The following is a 21,827-nucleotide window of genomic DNA, read 5'->3' as shown; positions in this document are numbered from 1 at the left end:
TTATCGAAATCTTTAGCTAATAGTATATTTGTTTTAATGACTTGCCCCCATTTTTTTTGTTTTGCTATTATTAAAAAATATGTTAGTGAACTTTTAATTATTTTTTGAAATAAAAACCTATATAAAATCACCTGTAGCTTTACCTTTTCATGATTCCATTCCATATGCATCAAATATAGCAAAATAGTTGGTAAAGTCACTTAATGGGTACGAAATTTTTTTTACTAAGTTTAATTTAAAAAATAAAAAGATAATTTTCTAGTCTTTTAACTTTCAACTCATTCATAATTCATTCTTTTAGGTGTGTGTTAGAAAGATGAGAGACTGACTTGTAAACGAGTCAAAAGTTTAGAGATTAAATCATAATAAGTTATAGCTAAGAACTTGAGTTATTAGTTAATTAAAAGTTAACAAACTAAAGATTAATTTTTCCAATTAAAAAAGTGAAGTTAAAAGGTTTTAATCATTTTTTTGTTACTCTTTTATCTAACATCTTTTTTTCAATCAAAATTTTATGACCCCTTTTTCAATTTTTTTAATTAAGCCCATTAAAGTTTGTGCTCAGCTCCAATTCCATTATACCGTAGGGTTAAGGCTTGGGGCCTTGAAGTGCCTGCTCCACTGAGGAGAGATGCAGGGCCAAGAATTGGCTATGAATATTGGTTTACTTTTCTATCCCGGGTGCCTGCCCATGAACTCATTAACTATTGCTTCGGATCTCCCTGGGTTTGTTTAATGTTTACATGCCAACTTGGGATCCAAACAAAAATTTGACAAATCACCGTGCCCTTATCCCCAAATGTTGCCTGGTGTCCATGTAACAATATTTTTTTTTAAGTAAATAAATAAAGATTTACATGGAGCATTTGCTTTCCCACCTCTATCCCCACCTGTTATCAACGAGTTCCTAACTTCATAAACCCACGGTCAGGCCCAAAAAACCCATGAACCATCATCAAGAACTTCAAACAGCTTTGTACCCACAAGACAACTGAAAGAATTCCGTAAGGCCGATATAAGCATTCCAACAGAAATGCAATACTAAAGACAAGTCGCTCTTTAAGAATATCCAGCACTCAGTTTAACAGCAGCGTAACTTGAATTTAAAGCTGGAGTGAGTCTATGAAGGAAGTAATAAGGTAACAAAACATATCATATCAGGACGCAGTAGTGAGGCGACACATACAGAAATAGGACAAACGGACGCCTGAATCTGCTAACTAATCATCGCACAAAGTCGCAATAGGGAATAAACAATCTATCGTTACGATAATGCGCCTTTACGGGAAGGCAAAACTTCTTTTGTAGAGCAGGCAAGACTTCTTTTTTTTCCCTTGTTTTTTTCCCTCTATTAGAAACAGTAAAATATTTCTGAACAGAGTCAGATCATGAGAAGCTATGCACGAAATCAGAGTCCATCATGAAAAGTGAATACGTGCAATGTCCATAAGTTGACCTTCTTCACTTGCTCAACTCGAGGAAGAAAATTTTCCGTCAGCCCAAGGCTAAGGAATAGATTGCTTCCCATCAGGCGACACATCCACCTTTTTCCCACCAGAATAATAGCAGTATCTTTTGGATTAGGAAATCCGATCTAAAATTAGATTAAAATATGCTGCTGTCCAACAAATAACAATAGTACAAAAAGCAAACCCCAAAGACCTGGCACTACATGCAACTCTGATAAGCAACTCCTCCGGAGTTCTGACACAAGAAAAAGAGTGAATCTTTCCGTAAGAATGTTCCACTATACAACACTCACTAGCGCATCCTTTACAGTTTACACTACATCATATGATACGATGGTATCACTTTACAATACATCGATAATGTAGTTATAAGATTATAAGGATCAACAATATTCTACAGTAAGCTGACATTTTATTAGACAAACGTTCTATAAAATCAGCAAAAGATAGATTTAAAAAAAAAAAAAAAGGAAAGAAAAATACTAGCTAAACTATCAACCCATTGATAAATTACCAAGCAAATCTTTATGGACTAAACACAGACATGAAAAGGGACAGGAACACAATCACTCACAATAAAAACACCATTAAATTAAAAGCCTTGGTCATCGTCCAGTGGATCGCAACTCCTCCAACGCAGCCTTGATCTGATCCTGCACCAACTCCAGCCGCTTCGAGTACACCTCCAACTCCAGAATTTGTTGCCTCCTCCACTTCTCATCTACCGTCTCTCCACTGCTGTAATTCAGGGATGGCACACCGAAGCTCAGTGGCATAGGATTTAATGCCAATCCTCCAAACCCCCTGGCCCCAAATGGGCCACCCATCGCACTATTCAGTACGTCCTTGAACAGGGGCGACAAACAGCTCCTCACCGTCTCCTCAATCAAGCCTGGTATTATATGGTTATCGTTGTAAATATTATTACTAGTATTAGCATTATTATTACTAATACAATAATTATCCCTGTTTGACGCCAATCCATCATTCAAGTCGCGCTTCTCATCGGATCTGATCCCGGATCGAGACCGTGACCGCTTCCGGGACGATGGCGTTCTCTTCTCCGCAGGAATCCCGATTATTACCTCATTCTTGGACTGTGAGAGGCTAAAATTAGGGTTAGGGTTAGGGTTGGGGCTGATTTCGTCGTCATCCAACGCGGTATCTTCGGCAGCTGCGCCGGTTGAACCCAAATTACTCCAGATCTTGCGAGAAATTTCGAAGGTGGCCTGATCGTGAGGGCTCTTAAAGGACAATTCTTTGCCGGCGCTAATCTTATTCAAAACATTGCGGTATTTCTTCTTCAGCCTTCGGAGCTTCTCAACAAGCTGGTTTTTGTTGAAGTCGAGCTGAAGCTTGGACTTGATTTGGTCGTAAAACAAGGCGGTATCATTGTGGTGGGAGGATCCACGCTGTGTGGTGTAGTCAAGGAAGCCCTGCAAGAGCTCGATCTCGTCCTCATCGGTCCAAAGGCGTTGAAAAAGTCTGCGAGAATCGTCCAGGGGCTTTTTCTCTTCGCTGGAGTCAATTCGCTGACGCTTGGGATCGACGGTGTCAGGGACGACAATTGTGGTAGCGGTGGTCGAGGGAATTGGGGCAGGAGCGCCGTTGGAGACAGTAGAACTGGGCACGGCGACAGTAACGGTGGCGGAAGGGCCGGGGAGGGTAGGGGCGAGCGCAGAAGAGGTGGAAGGAGAAGCTTCGCGATCTTCATCGTCCTCAGGTTCACCAAGAACGTCGTCGTCGTCGTCGTCGTCTTCTTGAGACTCGTCGTCTTCGTCGTCAAGGTCCTCTTCGGGGAAAACGGCGTCGTGTTGATCGGATGCCATGGGGAAGAGAAGAGGTGGTGGGGCTGGGGGGATTTGATTTTGGTAAGCGTGGTTTAGTGGCGTTGGGGTAATGTTATGCGGAAGGGGCGAGTGAGGAGGGTGAGCTGGCTGGTGCTCTGGCGTGATGGCATTGGAGCCACATTGGATGACGACGCCATCCCTGTGCTGGGCGTGCTAGTTTAGGTAGTGCATTCCCCCAACCAAACCCAACCCACTTTCTCCGTTATCCCCGCCTTTATTTCATTTCATTTCATTTACTTTGTACTCTTCCCAACTTATGTATGTCGTCTTCCTTTTTTTTTTTTTATCACGTCTTTTGATGGGCAGCGTGTTAATTCTGTTTTTTCAATCATCAATTTTTAGATCAAAACAAGGAAAGCTTTTTATTTATTCTTTTTTTAAGTGATGAATTACCGGTCGCTACCCATATTGATGCGATTTTCAGAAAATAGAAGGAACTCTGGGAAAGAAATTATTTCATTTCGGTAGAATGCAAGCCAAGTTGGCTAACAGAAGAATGCAGTTAATTATCCAGCTGGAAGGTGAAACGTGAGGTCTAAAACGTTGAAACCCAACGGATCACCGCCAAACGCCTCCGCCTCGTGCTCTGTTCGGCCCAAAAAGTAGAAAACGCATCCCAAATTGACTACCCAGTGCCCAATGGGCTCCGCATGCACAACCGGTCGGCGGACATCTTCACATGATTGTTGTTTCTTGTTGCAACTGTCAACATTTCAATGCGCTTCCCATTCTCTTTCGCCAAGTTTCACCCATCACCCATGCTCTGAAAGAAATCATTTCCAGATCAACTTTAGGGGAGTATTTGCAAAAAATACATTTATTCTACCGTTGCATGAAAAATATTCCTACCTCCTGTACTTAATATAAGACCTTTTTTTATTTTTTATTTTAGTCTCAAATATAAGACCCCAATCCACTTTATCTCTCATATTTATGTATTTTTTTCTAAGGTAGTTCTAACCAATATACTCCTTCAGTCCTTAATATAAACTCTATTTAACTAATTTAATTATGTTAAGGAAGTTAGATAAATTAGTTAATTATAAAAAACATGACATATTTTTCCTAAAACATCATAATCATCTTCCTTAATATCTTACATGCCTCTCCTACTTGGTTGTAGTTGAGGAAGTATAGGGATAATTTAAGAAAAATTGATGAATATGAGAAATAGATCTTATATTTAGGACCAAAATCAATTTAACAATTAGATCATATATTAAGAACTAGAGGAGTACTTGATTAGCAAGAATATTTTAGAAAAAACAACACATTTATTACAAATAACTAACTTAATTTATTTTTTTGGTCTACTCAAATTAATCAGCTAGTTCTTATAATTAGGACCAGAGGCAGTATTATTTGAAATATGCTTATATCATATTATATGTGGATTTTTATCATCACCAATGAAAATATCTCTCCAATTTTCACCGCCAAATTAATGTGAGGATTGGACTGTTTGGGAGACTTACCCCAAGTCTGGTGAATTCTCAGGACTTCCTACACATGAATTTACTCTCCAACAAAAAACAGATGCTTTGTTCATTATCATAGTTCTGTTTCGTTATAATAAGCCTCATACGTAAATTTTTAAATTGTTAAGAAAGGATATCACTGATAATATCCATAAAATGTTACATAACACTGCCCAAAGGATTAAAAGTAGATAAAACTAAACGGAAGGGTCCCTGGTTGAGAGATGGCTTGGGAAATACTAATACAATTAACAGGGGTTGATAGCGGACAAAGTGAAGTATTATGTCAGCTTTGTCGCGAGGCGACGAATATTGGAGTTGAAGGGTCACGTAGTTCTTTGAACCTAGTGCCTTTAACTGAAGAGGGGAGTCAGTGCCTTGAAGGAACGGGAGAAGCAGGGGACTTCAGCGCTACAACTGTTTTGGATGCGTTTGGCTTCATTGCAGTATCAGACAGCGGCTATATAATCTTTTCTAGCACGCAATGTAAAGCTGGTCCGAGTAAAGTTGCTTGTTTGCTACGTCTCAATCACCCGGGACACTTTAGTATAACAAGATTTGGACTGTGACCCTGACACACACTAAATAAATATGTTGGGAAATTCTCCACGCACCTCACTATCCGTGGACCGTGGTTAAAAAAACAAAGCAGCTTGTATTATACTATTCACAAGTAGCCATTTCTTAGTGTATGCTGCGTAGTTTTGAAAAATGTGACATATAAAACGCAGCAACTTCGAACCTGCACTATCTTTGCCTCAGGAATTATTAGTACACGAGCGGAGTCCAGTTGGCGACTACCTCAGATACTTCCAACTCTTGGCAAACCGTTATATATATTTCGTGAAATCGAAGATTCATGAAACAGGGATTTGTCAGAAACAGAAACTCACCTTGAGGAACTGTAAGGTGTTTTCATAGTTTAGAAGGAAAACAATCAGTAAAGAGGGAACTTGGCTTTAGTCTTCTCAAAGACTTGTTCTGCAATGACGGCACCGCTGCCATCAGCCTTCTTGATCTCCAAGTGAGCTTTCTGATGAATACCGGTTCCCCTCAGTGCATCTGCAATGAAGTCATCGAATCCAATTGCTATTGCAGCTTCTGCTTCGGCTCCATACACCAACCTCTGTTTCAGCACAACAAACAAGACAAATTTTGAACTTGTATTCTCTTTCTTTTCAACGCATTCTTTTCCTCAAGTAAAACTTGACATTTGAAATGAAATTAGGAGAACTTTCACCTTAATTCTTGACAGATGAATTGCTCCAAAGCACATTGGACAAGGTTCACATGACGCATATATTTCACAGTCAGAAAGCTCGATTTTATTTAACGTTCTACAGGCCTACAGATCAAGTCATTTTTAAATTGAACTATTGAATGAATGCCAAGACGAAGCATATACGAAGAGAGGACAAAGAAAGAAAAACTGGCATTATATGCATGAATAAATGGAACCCAAATCCTGTCTATGAGCACAGATAAACAGAATTATGAATAGGTATAAAGAGGATAGGGTAGCAATGATTATTAGTCAGACCTCTCTTATAGCAGTAACCTCAGCGTGAGCGGTAGGGTCAGTGTTTCTTAAAACCAAATTATGACAGCTTACAACAACTTCATCATTTCGAACAACAACAGCACCAAATGGACCTCCATCGCCACATTCGACCCCTTTATATGCTTCTTCCACTGCTTTTGTTAAGAACTTGTGGTCTCTATCCTGTACAGCTGATTTGACAGGACAAGATAACACTCATAACTTCAGGGAATAAAATGTCTGGCAGTAAATAGCCAGCCCCTCTAACTTCCTAAGTGACACTACTTTTGAGAGAGAATGATCTGTGTGGATAAAGCAGCAAGATAGATTTTTCAATCCACTAATTTAGGAAACAATTCTTCAATGGATCCGGATCAAGCAGAGAATGTAATTCCCTGAATAACAACAAATGACGCAATTTTGAGGGCTGGTATTGTAAGTATATGTTGCCTATGGATGCAACACTGTAATTAAATTCATACATATATACATCTTGAATAAAATATTTAAGCCAAAGCAGATGTGGAAAGAAATAAGAGAATACCTTAATATCTATAAAAGATAAAAAGAAACAAAACATATACCTTGGGCATAATAGATTTTGATCTCTACAGATAAGCATAAAAGAGAGGTACTAAAAAGTTGGTAGCAAAACATTACTTTCTTTCTTCTCGCTTAAATCAAGTAAACAGAGAAACGCACAAACCTAGATCATCAGTAAACAGAGACAAGAGCCCCTCTGTGTATGTGCGTGTGTGTAGCCTTCGTGACTCAATGTATCAAAGAGTAATAGCCGTTCACTTTCCTCGCACATTCGTTAATCTAAATAATACATTTATAAGATGGAGGACCTTTTCCAAGCATAATCAGCTGAATGTTAAAATATATATCGATATCTAATACACAGACACGGTTTTGACTAAGTAATTATATCTATTTAAAACAACAAACTATAATTATATTATGATCTTTCATATTTTGCGATTTTCATGCCCATTATATCTATCATAAACTAGATTTTAACAACTTTGCGTCTATCCCGTAACGTTAATATAACGGTCACACATTAAGATGTCATAAAATTTAACTAATATGAGATGCAATTTTTCATTTTTCCCGGTAAATAGATGCATGAAAATTGAGGATACCTTCTTGGAAACCGGCAAATGCAGAAGCCACAGAAATCGCTCCTTCTTTAGCTTCCACTACTATGATCGAAAACAAGAAAAGAGGAAGTGAAGACTGTAAAATTCTTCCAACCAGAAAATTAACAATGTATTGTCATATAATAGTTATATAGATATTGAAAATTACAGCGGATAACTGATGATGAAGAAGAATGGTTAAAAAGTATATAATACTCCATCGGTCAGATTTTATGATACGGATCTTCATATGATAACACAAACAAATAAGAAACAAATGTACATAACAAGCCGTAACTCAGGAATAGTCCCCCCCCCCCCCGGACCAGCAGGAATAGTTAGATTTTGTCCCTTCCCAAACATCCGATAAAACTGGAAGAGTCGTTAAATTTTACTTTGCAGAAAAATCCACGGACTTTAAGCCTCAGAGTAGATACACCGATTAAAAAAGCACCTATTTTTCATAGTCATGTGACTGGATGCGTTTGGATTTGCAAATCCAGATGGCATTTGTGTTTTGAATCGGTTCAGTATTGAATGGTCTTCGCGTTGTTACTTATAGCAGTTTCTGCTCTGATCTCCATCCTAATACAGTTCCTTTATCAACCATCATCACACTTCGACTGGGTTCTCAGCCATATTAAAGCACTTCCTGCTTTGGAAACACACAGGAAAGACATGCAATCGACTCGACCGAAGGACATTTTCTTTAACAGGTTGAGAATATTGATACAAATTATAACAGAGAAAACAAAAACAAGGTTAAACCGGCGATGATTAACGAGAAATTTACCATTGGCAGCAGCCGCAGCAGCAGTATTATCTTCCATGAATGTATAAGAGGACAAAGGAGAGAATCTAGCGAATAGGTATTCGAGAAACAGATGGAAGCCAGCGGGGTAAAGGAAAGGAACGAAAAGAGGAGGAGGGGAAAACAGAACCACGAATTGTACAGATGAAAGCGAGAAAAGACTGAGCCAGAAGCCAAAAAGGAAACGGGAAAGAAAAAGACGTGATGCGTTATATATTTATTATATTATTTTGGACCAATGGCGAGTCACATTTCGACTTTCCTTGTTATCCTGCCACACCAGATTGCCGGGAATTCTCTCGTGATATTCTTAATTCTTTTTTAGCAGGATATTCTTAATTCTTTTGAGTAGGGCTGTTCACTAAACGGATCGGGATCGGACAGGCCTATCCCGGTTCCGTCCCGATAAACAGTAACGAACAGATTTTCTGTCCCGTGTCTCAGTCCGTTCCGGGGTTATTCCAGTCCAGCCTCCAAGTCGGGACGGGACGTCCTGAAAATATTTTTTTAATTTTTAATTTTTTTATAAAAAAATGATTTTTTTAATTATATTTTTTTGAACTTAAATCTTATAAAAATATCTTTTTATTTGTTTGGGTACTCTTAAACAAAAGCTCAAAATATTACATATAATAGTCATTTAAAAACTCTAAACAAAAGCTTTTAACACAATAAAAACTTGCTAAAAATTCTAATCATTAATAATCTCAAATCATTAACAAATATAAAAACTTTAAATAAATATATCTATAGTTCCATACAATAATCTCAAATCTTAAAAAAATATGAAAAAAAATGATATTATATAAATAAGATAAAAAATTAAAAAAAAAAGAATCGGGATGGGACGACCCCGTCCCTTGTCCCGTCCCGTTACGGTCCCTTTTTTGTCCCGTCTCGGTTTGTCCCGTCCTGAAAAATTTCGGGACCGATCCGTCCCGTTCTAATAAGATCGGGACCGGAACGGGCCGACCGGGACGGACCGGCCTTGAACACCCCTACTTTTGACCTGATCAAAATGCGTTTTTAGTCTTTCATGCTCAATCAGTACTAAAACATTCGGTTAAAAAAAGTAACATTATGACAAAAAACATTTTATTAAATGCATTCATTCCTTGCTATTTTTAAAGAGGCAGAATCGTATTCAATATTTTTATATATTTTTTTTAACATAAAGACTACTTTAAAAAAATAATTAAATATGAAAGATGTATGAATTAAAATTTTATATTTAAAATTAAATTAAATTTTCACATACTTTTTATAGTTAGATTGAAGGTAGCACGTACTGTGATTAGAAAACCAAGGCTCATGGGTTGGGCTGCATCTCCAACAGAAAAGAGAAGCCGAAAAGGGGTTCAGCCCATCACACAGTCTCCTAAAGAAGCAAGTGTGCTCCCCCTTCTAAGCGGGATCAGATCCGAAGACCCCAAAAGAGGATCCGTCACATCGCGCTTCAATCATTCCATGACATCCCAGCCCTCCTACTGTCAGGAGGTTTTATGGATTCTGCACTATTTAAAAATAATAAGAAGTGGAAAAAAGCACTATTTCAGAACACTTCCATTTACTAGTCGGTGTCGTTTTTATTTTTGGAAAGTTCTTTAGAGCTCTTCTCCAGAGAAACCTTTTTTCATTTTGGGTTTCACTGCATTTCCCAGTTGTTGTGTTATTTTTTAAATTAGAAAGGCAGATATTAACAAATTAAGGTTATAAGTGAGAAACCCAATACGCCCGTATTTATATGAAAGTTTTTACGGTATCCTATTACTATTTCTACTTGTAAGTCATTTATAAGGGGGAAAAATTTGTCCTAAATATAAGTCACTAGTAGAAAAATTAATAATTTTTTTAATTTTACTCTTATTAATTTAATACATGCGAAAGAGATAAAATAAATAGGCGAGATAAAATATAAAAATATCTCTTCTTATAATTTACGTGACTTGGAGACAGAAAAACCGATTCATGGGGTTGAGAAAGTTAAACGTAAAACGTGGGTGTAGTGTCCAATTTAATGAAATGCTGACAGTGATGTGAATAATTCTAAAGAGTAAGAACAAATAAATTAATGAATAAAATTTTTATGGAAGAACGCTAGCAGGAGTGAGGTGACATAATGCAATGGAAATCCAACTGCTTTGATTTTTGCCAATAACATCGAAGAGGATGCTATGGTGGGTCATAGCGCGCGATTCGTGTTTTCCTCTTATTCTCGACATCTTTCTTTCTCTTCTGAAAACGACTGCATCACACGTGATTGAGGTTTGAGGGACAACAAAGCAGAGCAAGAGGTTGAGAAACCGTCTCGTGTGTTCTGGCCCCATCAGGGATTGACTCACACCAATTTCACATTTTCGTAGATCGACGTCTACAAATCATTCACACATCAAACCATAAAAGTTATATTTTTAAATTTAGATTTGAGACCAAAACAACAAGCGCTCTCTTACGTACGTACGTACGTACGTAAATTTACAAACGGTCGATTCCTATTCCTGGGTGTGGAAAGAAAAGGGAGAGAAATGATTGGCTGTGCCATTTTTTTTATAAAATTAATAACATTATAATAAGAAAACTTTTAGATGAGCAAAAGGCTGGCAGCCAATCACACACTTGATTCAGTGTATCGTCCCTTGAAGATCTTACACACGGTATGTCATTCACTATTGTCGGCATGATCCCTCCACAGAGTTTATTGTTTCTAAATCACTTTATCTCGGAAGGAAAGAGTCTATGTAAGGTATTTTATATCCATGAAAGAATCTATGTTTTATACGTCGACAGCATCGACTGGGAGGGAAACTGTCCTGCGTAGAGAGGGAGGAAGCAATGACCCTGCATACGAACTCTTTGTATTAACCACACCTTCTTCACCAGTGAAACCCATCGCCTCACAAGTTCGGGCCATTTGGGTGTCCGAATTGGGGCGGCTCATATTGACAATAGAACGGCAACTCCAATTGTTAGTAAAGGATTTTGAGTGAATCTCTTGGTTGCCTGTGTTTAATGCGTCTCTCGGCGAAAGGGACAATGACATACTATATTGTCGATCCCTGAGTTCCCTTAACTCGATTTGATAGGCTGCTCTGAGCCATCTGAGTTCCTGTTGAATCTCTTTCCCACCCCTGTCCTCAAGGTCAACACACAGTGAACGAATTGTAGATAAGTAATGGAATCTTGATAGATTTGATAGACAATTTCTTGAGTTGGGTGTAATTTCACTTTCCCTGACAACCTCTCCCTTGTCTTCTGCTGATGCTTGTTTATCTACTGGTTCATTTTGTTCATTAGAATGGCTGCGTTCAGAATCTACAGGAGTGATCTCGCAACTTTCAGGTTGTTTCCACAACTCCTGATATTGGGTTGATGTGTTTGGAGCATCCTCTCTAACACGATCTTCATACTCAGACTGGAACATGATCTCCTCAAACCGCCCATGCGTTGAAGCACTACAACATGGAAGAAGTTGCGAGTTCTTGGCACCTGAAGTATGTGGCAGAAAATTCATGGAGCCACTTGATGTATGATTCGATGCACAATTGTGACAATGCTTTTGATTTGCGAAGCGAGGAGTTTCCTCAATCCCTGGTCCCGGCCTCCATTCAGGCACCAGGGAGACTATTTCCCCATCTATCATATCTGCTATTCTGGTCACATCTTGATCAGTAATATCAAGTTCTGCAACCATTTCAGTTGCCACACTTAGTGCTGTGTCCATCTCTATGTCAAACGGGAAATGAATATTTCGGACACGACCTGCAATACAGGAAGTCTGGCTAAGTTTAAATCGAGTAATGAAATATGCAGCAGGTATATGCCATATATCGAAACAAAATTAGAGCATGTGACATTTCAACCTTCTTTATCCGCAATTCTTAGTCTCAAAAAGATGCCACCGTCATCTTTCCTCCGGCCTTTGATGCTTATGTCAACATCTTCAGCTGGATCGTCATCGCGATGCTCAAAAAGTTCGATTCCACTTGGTTCAGTATCAACTGGATGAGAATACCAGTATCCTGGAGCGTCATATCCATAATAATTTGAGTATTCACCGCTTACGTTGCTATAACTGCGGTGAAGATCTAAGAATGGATGACGGCCAAAAGGGCCCAAGTCATCAAATTCTCTACTATCTACTAGTGTCGAATTATAGAAGTTATCATCAATTTGGAGAAACGGGTCATCAAGAAGCTCCCTTGCTGAGAGTCTTAAAGACACTGTTGCCAAGCATTTCTCAACAAATTGTCGCACTTCCGGATCTTTAACTTTATACAAAGCATCTGGCTTTTTCCCCTGGAGATATAAAATGTCAATGAGTTATAGCCAATCCGAATAAACAAGTCTCATTTCACTTAGAAAGAAAACCTCTTACAGATATAACTTTCTTGTAGATTTGAGCCGGATGACTGCACTCGCTGTAAGGATATTCAAATGTCACCATCTCTAATATGCACATTCCAAAGGAATATACGTCAACTAATTCATTATATGCCTCTTCATATACTTCTGGGGCCATAAACTCAGGTGTTCCTGTGAAAAATAGACAGTAGCAAATAAGACTCAATCCATAATTACTCATCCCTGCTCCAGTCAACCCTCCCTTTTATATTAAAAGCAACAGCCACGCTATAAATAATTTCCAAAATCAAACATTAACTAACTATCAACGGTGTCAGATTGTTTTTTGATACCCTCTAGTTGTGATATACACTGACATGAGATATAGACATACCGACACAATGAGCAGCGAGGGATTTTTTGAGAATTGCTGCCAGGCCAAGATCCCCAATCTTCACTTCCCCTTGGTTTCCATTAATAAAAATGTTATCGCATTTGAGATCTCTGTGGATCACAGGTGGGTCGTGGCTATGAAGATACAGAAGTCCTCTCAATATTTGTCTACACCAATGCTTCACTGCTCTGATGTTTACTCTCTTGTGCTTTAGCCTGTACCTGTTCCGTCGTTGAAAGAAGTATGTAAAAGAAGAAATAATACAGATCTCAAAATCACATAAAATATGAAGTGGAAGGAAGTAATGAAGAGGGAAGAAAATCGCTGGAAATCCGAAGGACTTACTGTCTGAGTGTACCAGATGTAAACATTTCAGTGACGAAGTTGATATTTCTATTGGCAGTGTCAACCCAAGAAGTGTAAAATTTCATAATGTTTTTGTGTTTCAGCGTTTTGAGAAGATGAATTTCACAGTAGAGCCGCTCAAGTTCTTCAGGGCTTTGAAGGAAATCATACAGCTTGACTTGGTTCCATGCAACTTCAATCCCTTGATACTCATCAAATGCTCTATATCTGCATTAATTGAGGAGCCAAACCGCAAAATCAATGAAATTCGCATTTCTACAAACTAGAAAATCACGGAACAGATCAAATTCGGAGGGAATCTCCAGAAAACAATCAACTCGAGCGCTTCCAAAAAAAAAAAACTTCAAATAAAATTATCAGATGCGGAGTCCGAACTGAGTTTAGATTCATACACTATCTTCGAAGCTCCTTTGCCGAGGATTTCATTGTACTGCAACAAACAAAGAAAATAGCATCATCAAACTGAGCGAAGCAAGGGAGAAAGAGGGGAAGAGGAACAGCGCCATACTCTGCCGTATCTGCCAGTAGGATCAACTTCGACGAACTCAGAGTAATCCGGTTCTAGGTGTGCGACACCATTCATTCTCTAATCTAATTTGAGCTCCTTTTGCTCTGTTATGATCAGGTCGAGTTTTTGGTTATGGATTCTGCCTTTGCAATTCTGACACAGGAACAGAGGAGAGGAGGCCGAAAGAGGGAAGGAGGGGGGGGGAGAGGAATAACGTTTATTTTCACAAGAAAAAGATAATGCTTTTTTGTAAACTTTAGGAGACATAAAAAATTGGAAAAAAAACAGAGAGAGAATCAAATCAAAGAAAGGTAGAAAGGTTGTCAAATAATTGACGAGAGAAGCAGAGGAGAGGGCATTCTGAGGGGTAAGGAAACAGAGGAGCCGTCCCGAGGACAAATGGAGAAAGAAGAGGAGTCTTGCCTGGCCTGAACATCCGAGGGAGGGCTATAAGAACCAAAAACAGCGAACAAGCACGGGACCCATATGTCCGACCAGCAACATGAGACTGCATTCCAGCCTCGTATCTCATGTCTGAATCCTAATGGCCGCTGATTCTTATTGTTTAACCGTAGTCATAAATCATAAGCACGTTCCCAGCGCCAGATCCATTTTTGAGAGATGAACTAAGGTGAGTTCGTATGCACTACTGATGACATTGAGAAATGAGAATAAAATGGAAAAACCCATCTCATTTATGAATAGAATGAATAAGATAATTAATATAATAATAAAAATACTTAGATTATGTGTCTTTTTTTATGTGAGCCTATAATAATTAAGTGATAATAGTAGTATTTCAAAACTAAGATACTACTTAATCACGTGTGCTGATCGGAAAACTTGATATGTAATAAATTTAAAAAATAAGTGCTGCACATATGATGATATGAGATAAGAAATAACAAATTAGTTAAGTTTTCAGACATCTTTAAAATATATATTATGATTATCCCAGAGCAAAACTTGTATTTCGTGTATGTAGGACCGAAGAGAGCATAATTATATTGCTTCCGGTTCTAATTATAAGAGCCAGTTGACTAATTTGAAGAGATTAAAAAAGTAATTTGAGTTAGTTATTTATCCTAAATAAGTGTTGTTTTTCCTAAAATATCCTTGCTAATCAAATATATTGACTAGAACTCTTATTATTAGAAGGGCTATTTTAGAAAAGAAATATATAAATATAAGAGACAAAGTGATTGAGATCTTATATTTAAGACCAAAATAAAAACCAGACAGGTCTTATATTAATGATTGGAAGCAATACTATATCTTTGACATCGGATGCCGTGTCCATCTTTGACTCAAGAGCATTGTCATCTATGCACTGCATGCGTTTTTTTAAAGCATGACTCCAAATTCCATATCAGAATAAATAAACTTTTAACGTGGACAAGAAAAAATATAAAGGAAATACGTACATAAACTTTCTCTATATTTATTATTTATTATGTTAAGTTTTTTAATAATATAGAACTAAACATCCTATTTTTATATAGATTTATAGTCGAGTCATTTTAAAAATAGGACACATACATAATCATATATGATTCAAGAATCTGACATGCAATAAATTTGATCTAGCATGATATGTTTCATATTTGTATACTTAAAAAAATTACTTGAATGACGTAACTTAGAAAGTGAATCATTATTTGCAAGTTGCAACTTAATCAGTTACCCAACCTATGCAGGGCAAAGGATACAGGCGTACCTAATGCTATGAGATTAGAAATCCATCTGTAATTAAACAAGTATATATTCCTCCGATCCTTAATATAAGACCCATTTAACTAATTTGATTAGATTAAATAAGTTAGGTAAATTAGTTAATTATAAGAAAAGTGACACATTTTTCCTAAAACACCATAATCATCTTTCTTAATACCCCATATTCCTCTTCTACTTGATTATAGTTGAGGGAGTATTCATAAGGATAATTTAGAGAAAATTGATAAATATGATAAATGGGTCTTATATTTAGGACCAAAATGAACTCAAAATTGGGTCTTATATTAAGAACCGGAAGAGTATAATATTGTTCCTTTAAAGTCCATGGTCCTGCGCCTTCAGAATTGAAGGGGATATTAAATAAGATACACGGGAGCACAACTTGCACACGTCATGTGAGAAATGTCTTTTGGATTTTTCAATAGATGGAATAATTAAAAATTATTATTAAATAATAATGACAAAAGCATGACCATTAATTAAAATATTTAGATTCCATGTCATACAAAAGTACTCCTCCGATTCTTAATATAAGACTTAATTATTAAATTGGTTTTAGTTTTAAATATAAGACCCATTTGTCATTTTTATCAATTTTCTCTAAATTACCCATATGGATATTCCCTCAACCATAATCAAGTAGAAAGGGAGGGGGTATTAAGAAAGATGTTTATGATGTTTTAAAAAAACATGTCGCATTTTCTATAATTAACTAATTTACCTAATTTTCTTAATCTAATCAAATTAGTTAAATGAGTCTTATATTAAGGATCGGAAAAGTAATTTCTTCCTAAATAAGAGCACTAAACAAGTTAGTGCATGTTTGGATACTCAACAATTCATGTAAAAAAATAACGTTGAGAGAACTCAATTGTTAGAACTTGCATTGAAAAACCCAAATTTTGAGCAGCAAAACTCGCAATTTCTAATTCCCTCTTCTTCTTCTTTAATAATATACAACTCAATATTTCTAATTCTGATTTGTGCCTCACCAGCACCAGTCAAAATAAGATCAGGCGCGCATGATTAAAAGGGCCACACAGCAAACTACGGACTACTTGGTGGTAAAATAAGGGGGATTTGAAACAAACAAGAACGGGCAGTTTTGTCATTACACATTGATTACCGGACTTAATTTTTCTTTTCGTCGAATACGGGTATGCGGGAAAAAGGCTTTCCCCAATACGGTAAAAAGACTGCGATTTGAATATCGGTATTATGTCAACCGAACATGAGGCGTGCGCGCGACGTTGGTTCACATTTTGATGGAAGGATTGCCGAGAACCAAACATAGGCTGTGTTTGGGTAACACCTCAAAGTCATGGTTTGAGGACCCAAACCATGGTTTGGGGAATAAATCACCTAAACATCTCCTCCAAAAACCAAAACCATGGTTTTAGAAAAAGCAAAATTTTTTTGCTTTTGGAGAAAAAAGGAGAGTGTGAGGGCCTATATGATATATCTTGTTATTTTTTTATAAACATAATTTTTATATATTTAATCTTATATTTTATAAATATATATACACATTAATTATTTATTACTTATATTATCTTATGTATTATTAATTATGTTGGTAAAAAACATATTATTAACAATTTTATTTCTTCAAATTAAAATATATCATAAAATTTATTTTTTCTGTAATTATCATATTAACTTATGTCTTTTTTTTAGTAATTTATATATATAAAAAGTGCTTCTGATAACAACTATTCAAACACTCTCACTTCTCAGAATCACTTTTTTACAAAAGCTATTTTTCACAGAATCTATTTTTCCCATAATCTATTCTCCAGAATTACTTTTCCAAACCACGGTTTGGTTTCATCCAAACACACCCATAAACTAGTTAACCTGCCAAAGAAAACGAGAAAACAATCATTAAAAAGTGGTAAATAATACTACTTCCGGTTCTTAATATAAGGCCCTGTTTGACTTTTATTTTGGTTCTAAATATAAGATTTCAATCCACGTTGTCTCTCATATTTACTCAATTTTTTTCTAAGATAATCCTTCTAATAATTATAGTTCTAGTTAATACACTTGATTAGTAAGAATATTTTAGGAAAAATAACACCTATTTAGGACAAATAACTAACTCAACTTACTTCTTTAATCTCCTCAAATTAATTAACTGGCTCTTATAATTGGGACCGGAGGTAGTAAATGATAGTGAAAAAATTATAAATGCATTTTTTTTATATATGTTTCATATAACACATACATCTAGTTATTTTTAAAAGGAAAAAGGTCTCTGAATTTTAAATATGATATCTATGTGTTTTTTTCATCCCAATTGAGTCATTTGATTTTATTTTTTAATAACAATAACTCTCATAGCTTTCTTCTGCTAGTATTTTTAGTCTCTATGTAATAGTTAATGATATTAATAAAACAAAATTAAAAATTTAATTAAGAAAAAAACACATAAGTGTCAAATTGAAAATTAAAAAAAATATAGGTATCTCCAATATGGTTTTATCTTTTTAAAAACTATCCATCACATGATTATGTAGAGTAATATTTTATATAATTTTATAATTTATAATCATTATTTGTATTTACACGATTGAAGACTGAGAGGGAAATATAATGCATTATATTCAAATGAATGATGACTGCAGTTTCTAAATATTTCTCATTTGTACGGTGGCGATAAAAATAGTTCTAATTTGTGCATTGTAATGGATTTCAGACCTGTATTGCTTTTTAAAAACTGAAAAAAAAAAACAACAAACAAGTATTGATACAAATATTCAGTCTGGTGGGACGTTATTGTCGTGACATAAAACAGCAACGATGAGTCGAAGATGCCGCGAGCTTTTTTTTTTTGGGGGGGGGGGTTTCCGTGAAATGCCGTACATCAGAAGGGTTGGGCAAAAAAGAAAGAAAAAGAAAAGGACGACCAAACAATGCAGAGAAATATAAAAGTGTTTTTTTTTTTTTTTGGAGGGGGGTGTTTCAAGATGGATGAATGGTTATTGGTTAGCGAATGACGGGGTATCTATGTTATTACCTATTATGGCTCACCAAAAGCCAACCTGCTCATAATTGTAGTTGATTAAAACGAAGGAACATGTGCTGGACGCGCCAAACGACGCCAACGCGCGTGCGCATACCTTCTCCATTTTCTTCCTCGTGACCATGTGGATTCACCTGTGCATCTCAAACCCAAAATCATGGGGTTCCTCTCCACAAACTACATGCAATGCACCTTTTACCTAATCCTGGGAAACCTCAACCCTGTTGCACTATATATTTCCCCCAATAAACAATATCTTAATACTTCTATGATTTTATTTACAGCACACCTTCAAGCTGGTTTTTTTTTTTTATAAAAAAAAGCACACTTTCAGGTTTCAAAACATTTTATTAAAATAGGGAAAAAATAAATCTTACTAATTTTATTTTAAAATTTAATAAATTTTCAATTCTGCTGTTATTTGATATATACGAATTAAGAAAGGAACAGTTTTTTTGTTTTTTGATGAACAGAAAGTAAAAGTTAATTAAGAGTAAAATTATAAACTCATGTAATAGGGTCAATGAGGTAGCTTGTTTCTGGAGTGCAAAATAGCATTTGTTGAAGATCACAGGCATATCGTATTTCTGTAAATGAAAACACAGTTCACACACTTTAATAAAACTCTTCCATGGCAGAGTAAAATAGAGGGGTGTGGGTGATGAGGGCAAAGGGACATGTGTGGTGTTGGGAGCGTAGGGTGCAATGACTGCCAAATAAGGGCACACAGATACACGAGGTGGGATCCTAAATACGCACCTCTTCGCCCCCAATGCTTCTCATCAGGAGAGGGATACAAACACAAAATGGTTATATCTAATTAATGTGTTTTAGTTCTATCTCCTGCCCCTGGGCTAAGCTTGCCGAGTTGCAGTCGCTTATCCCAATCTCAAATCAGGAACGACACGGCGACAAATTGGAACACGGGTTTGTTAATTTAAATGGAAGTGAGTGATGTGAGTGCGTGCTGATTACGCTGCAAATTAAAATCACCCACGGAAAAAGAGTACGAACAGAAGCGGACGGAGGAGGTGTACGAATCAGGGAACTAATGTGTCCCCACCACCATTAACCAGCACATCAGAAGATACGAGGCTGTGTGGTGGTGATGCCCCTGTCTCTGCCCTTCTCGATCGTGTGTTGTAGGGATGTTTGTGCTCAAGTGTGGGGCCGGCCAGCCTCCTCCATCACCTGCTGCCACCATCTAATATCTTGTGGATGCTGTGGTTTCATTGTGTGCGCCTGTCTCTCCCTGTGAAGTTTGGCCTTCCACGTGACGAGCCTGGCTGGTGGCCTTCTTTTCAGGCTCATTCATTTTCCTATATCACATATATTTCCCAAACGATAAGAATCACCCCCTTCTCTGCCTTTACGTCAACAGGATATAATAATAAATTTGTTTGCCGTGGTGGTTTTTGACACTGAATTGCCCCTCTCCGTTTTCTACGTGACCTTCTTCAATCAGTGAGTGAATCATGACGGTGAGGAACTTCAATTTTCTCCTCGCTCCCTTTCCCACTATTGACGCGGACATGCAATACCACACTTCTTTCCCTACGCCGGCCTCAGTCGAAGCGCGCCCCAATAATTTCCTATATCAATTAAATTTAGGAAAGAGACGCTGTTCCAGACTTCCAATCATGGGGTATATGTTCAATATATTGATATTTCTGTGGAATAAAAAGAAAACCTCAAATCACACTACTTGTAAGTTACGAATGGCCTTTTTTTGTGGAATATACATGCTAAATTAACATGCTGATATTCGGTACACCATAATCATTGCGTCTAAACTCTACAGATGAAAGATGCAATGAAATACTTGTAAGAAAAAACTGTTGCAACGCCATGAGTGGCGTGAAAGGCCAACGTATAAGATAAAAACTAAAAGGGTAAATAGTGACAAATTTGGGGCCGAGAACTGGCCATCCACTGTCCCAAACGAGCCAGTAGTGGTGATCCAAAATCCAAATCTTCCGTGTTCCGACTGCTGAAGGCTTCTAGAAAGTCAAGGGCATGCAAAGGATCAGTCAAAAGAGAACAACAATGGACCATAAAAAAAGATGATTAGGTAATTGATCAAGTTGCATGGCCCATTATTTTGTTTTCTAGCTGGTTTATGTATAATGCGGGCATTTTCTGATGGTATGTTTCCACAGGTACACCGCCAGAATCAGAACATATCCGTTAAATTACATTATAAACAAAAATTTTGCAATACTTCAATTCCTCCCTATCACATTTGATTGCGTACCAAAGCATCCCTTTCGTGCGAAAATGATGTTTCGAGTGTGGAAAACCCTTAAAAATTATTTAGTTTGTTTAATGTTTAAATTGAGAGGCTTTGATGTTAGAAAATCAATTAAACAGAAAAAGTAATACTTTAGAGACTCAATGGAAAAGCTTTATGATCAAGTCGGGAGAAAAGCATGTCTTAATAAGTCCTTATCTGGGGCATAAAGTTACGATAAAGATCAAGAGAGACGGGTGGACCATATTAAATTTAAGACAACTAAATAACAAAGTGATGGAGCATGGCACCATCCAAAAGATGAAAGGCGGCTGCCCAGCTTTGAAAATCAAGTTGATTCCCATCCATGCAGGGACGCATACAGCATCTACTGTAATTTTATATAAATCACTTATTCCTTCTCTTTCGAGACAATGCAAAGCGCATTATCTATTAATTAATTAATACATAACAGACATCATGCTGCATGCTCTCGTGCTTTTTATTCACAGCTATTCTTATAATTTTTTTAAATATTATACCATCCATTTTCGTTTATTTTATTTTCAAAGTTCACTTTGTTAAAAAAGTGAGGACAAAGTGACAGGCTAGAGAAATAATGAAATACTACCTCTGATTCTAATTATAAGAGCTAGTTAACTAATTTAACAAAATTAAAAAAATAAGTCAAATTAGTTATTTGTAATAAATAGGTGTTGTCTTTCCTAAAATATCCTTACTAATTAAGTATATTAGCTAGAACTACCATTATTAGAATGACTAACTTGAAAAAAATACATAAATATGATAGACAAAGTGAATTGAGGTCTCATATTTATGATTAAAATAAAAATCAAATAATATCTTATATTCAGAATCGGAGGTAATATGACTTTATTTTGATGCGAAGGACGGAAATAGCCTTTAAAAACAAAA

The 21,827-nt window shown here is 36.7% G+C and overlaps 3 protein-coding genes across 3 annotated transcripts; all 3 read right to left on the bottom strand.

Annotated features, from left to right (window-relative positions):
• Window positions 1-1,705: 1,705 nt before the first annotated feature.
• Window positions 1,706-3,495, bottom strand: LOC114746253 (probable transcription factor At3g04930). Its single transcript, XM_028934484.1, has one exon. The coding sequence runs from the start codon at window positions 3,296-3,298 to the stop codon at window positions 2,075-2,077; it is 1,224 nt and encodes a 407-aa protein (XP_028790317.1). The 5' UTR covers window positions 3,299-3,495; the 3' UTR covers window positions 1,706-2,074.
• A 1,880-nt stretch (window positions 3,496-5,375) lies between these two features.
• On the bottom strand, window positions 5,376-8,465 carry LOC114746255 (guanosine deaminase). The gene is made up of 5 exons (XM_028934485.1): window positions 8,276-8,465; window positions 7,486-7,545; window positions 6,338-6,528; window positions 6,038-6,142; window positions 5,376-5,923 (listed from the first exon to the last, which is right to left on the bottom strand). Exons 1-5 carry the CDS (start codon window positions 8,310-8,312, stop codon window positions 5,735-5,737), a joined length of 582 nt encoding a protein of 193 aa, XP_028790318.1. The 5' UTR covers window positions 8,313-8,465; the 3' UTR covers window positions 5,376-5,734.
• Window positions 8,466-10,809: 2,344 nt separating this feature from the next.
• On the bottom strand, window positions 10,810-14,500 carry LOC114746252 (probable serine/threonine-protein kinase WNK9). The gene is made up of 7 exons (XM_028934483.1): window positions 13,903-14,500; window positions 13,787-13,824; window positions 13,374-13,601; window positions 13,029-13,249; window positions 12,669-12,826; window positions 12,154-12,589; window positions 10,810-12,052 (listed from the first exon to the last, which is right to left on the bottom strand). Exons 1-7 carry the CDS (start codon window positions 13,975-13,977, stop codon window positions 11,067-11,069), a joined length of 2,142 nt encoding a protein of 713 aa, XP_028790316.1. The 5' UTR covers window positions 13,978-14,500; the 3' UTR covers window positions 10,810-11,066.
• Between the last annotated feature and the right edge of the window lie 7,327 nt (window positions 14,501-21,827).

The sequence above is a fragment of the Neltuma alba genome, unplaced genomic scaffold (assembly GCF_004799145.2).
Source record: "Neltuma alba isolate B1F8T4 unplaced genomic scaffold, ASM479914v2 tig00004928_pilon, whole genome shotgun sequence".
NCBI classification, from domain to species: domain Eukaryota; kingdom Viridiplantae; phylum Streptophyta; class Magnoliopsida; order Fabales; family Fabaceae; genus Neltuma; species Neltuma alba.
The sequence above is the reverse complement of the archived record's forward strand: the minus strand, read 5'-3'. Positions and strand labels throughout refer to the sequence as shown.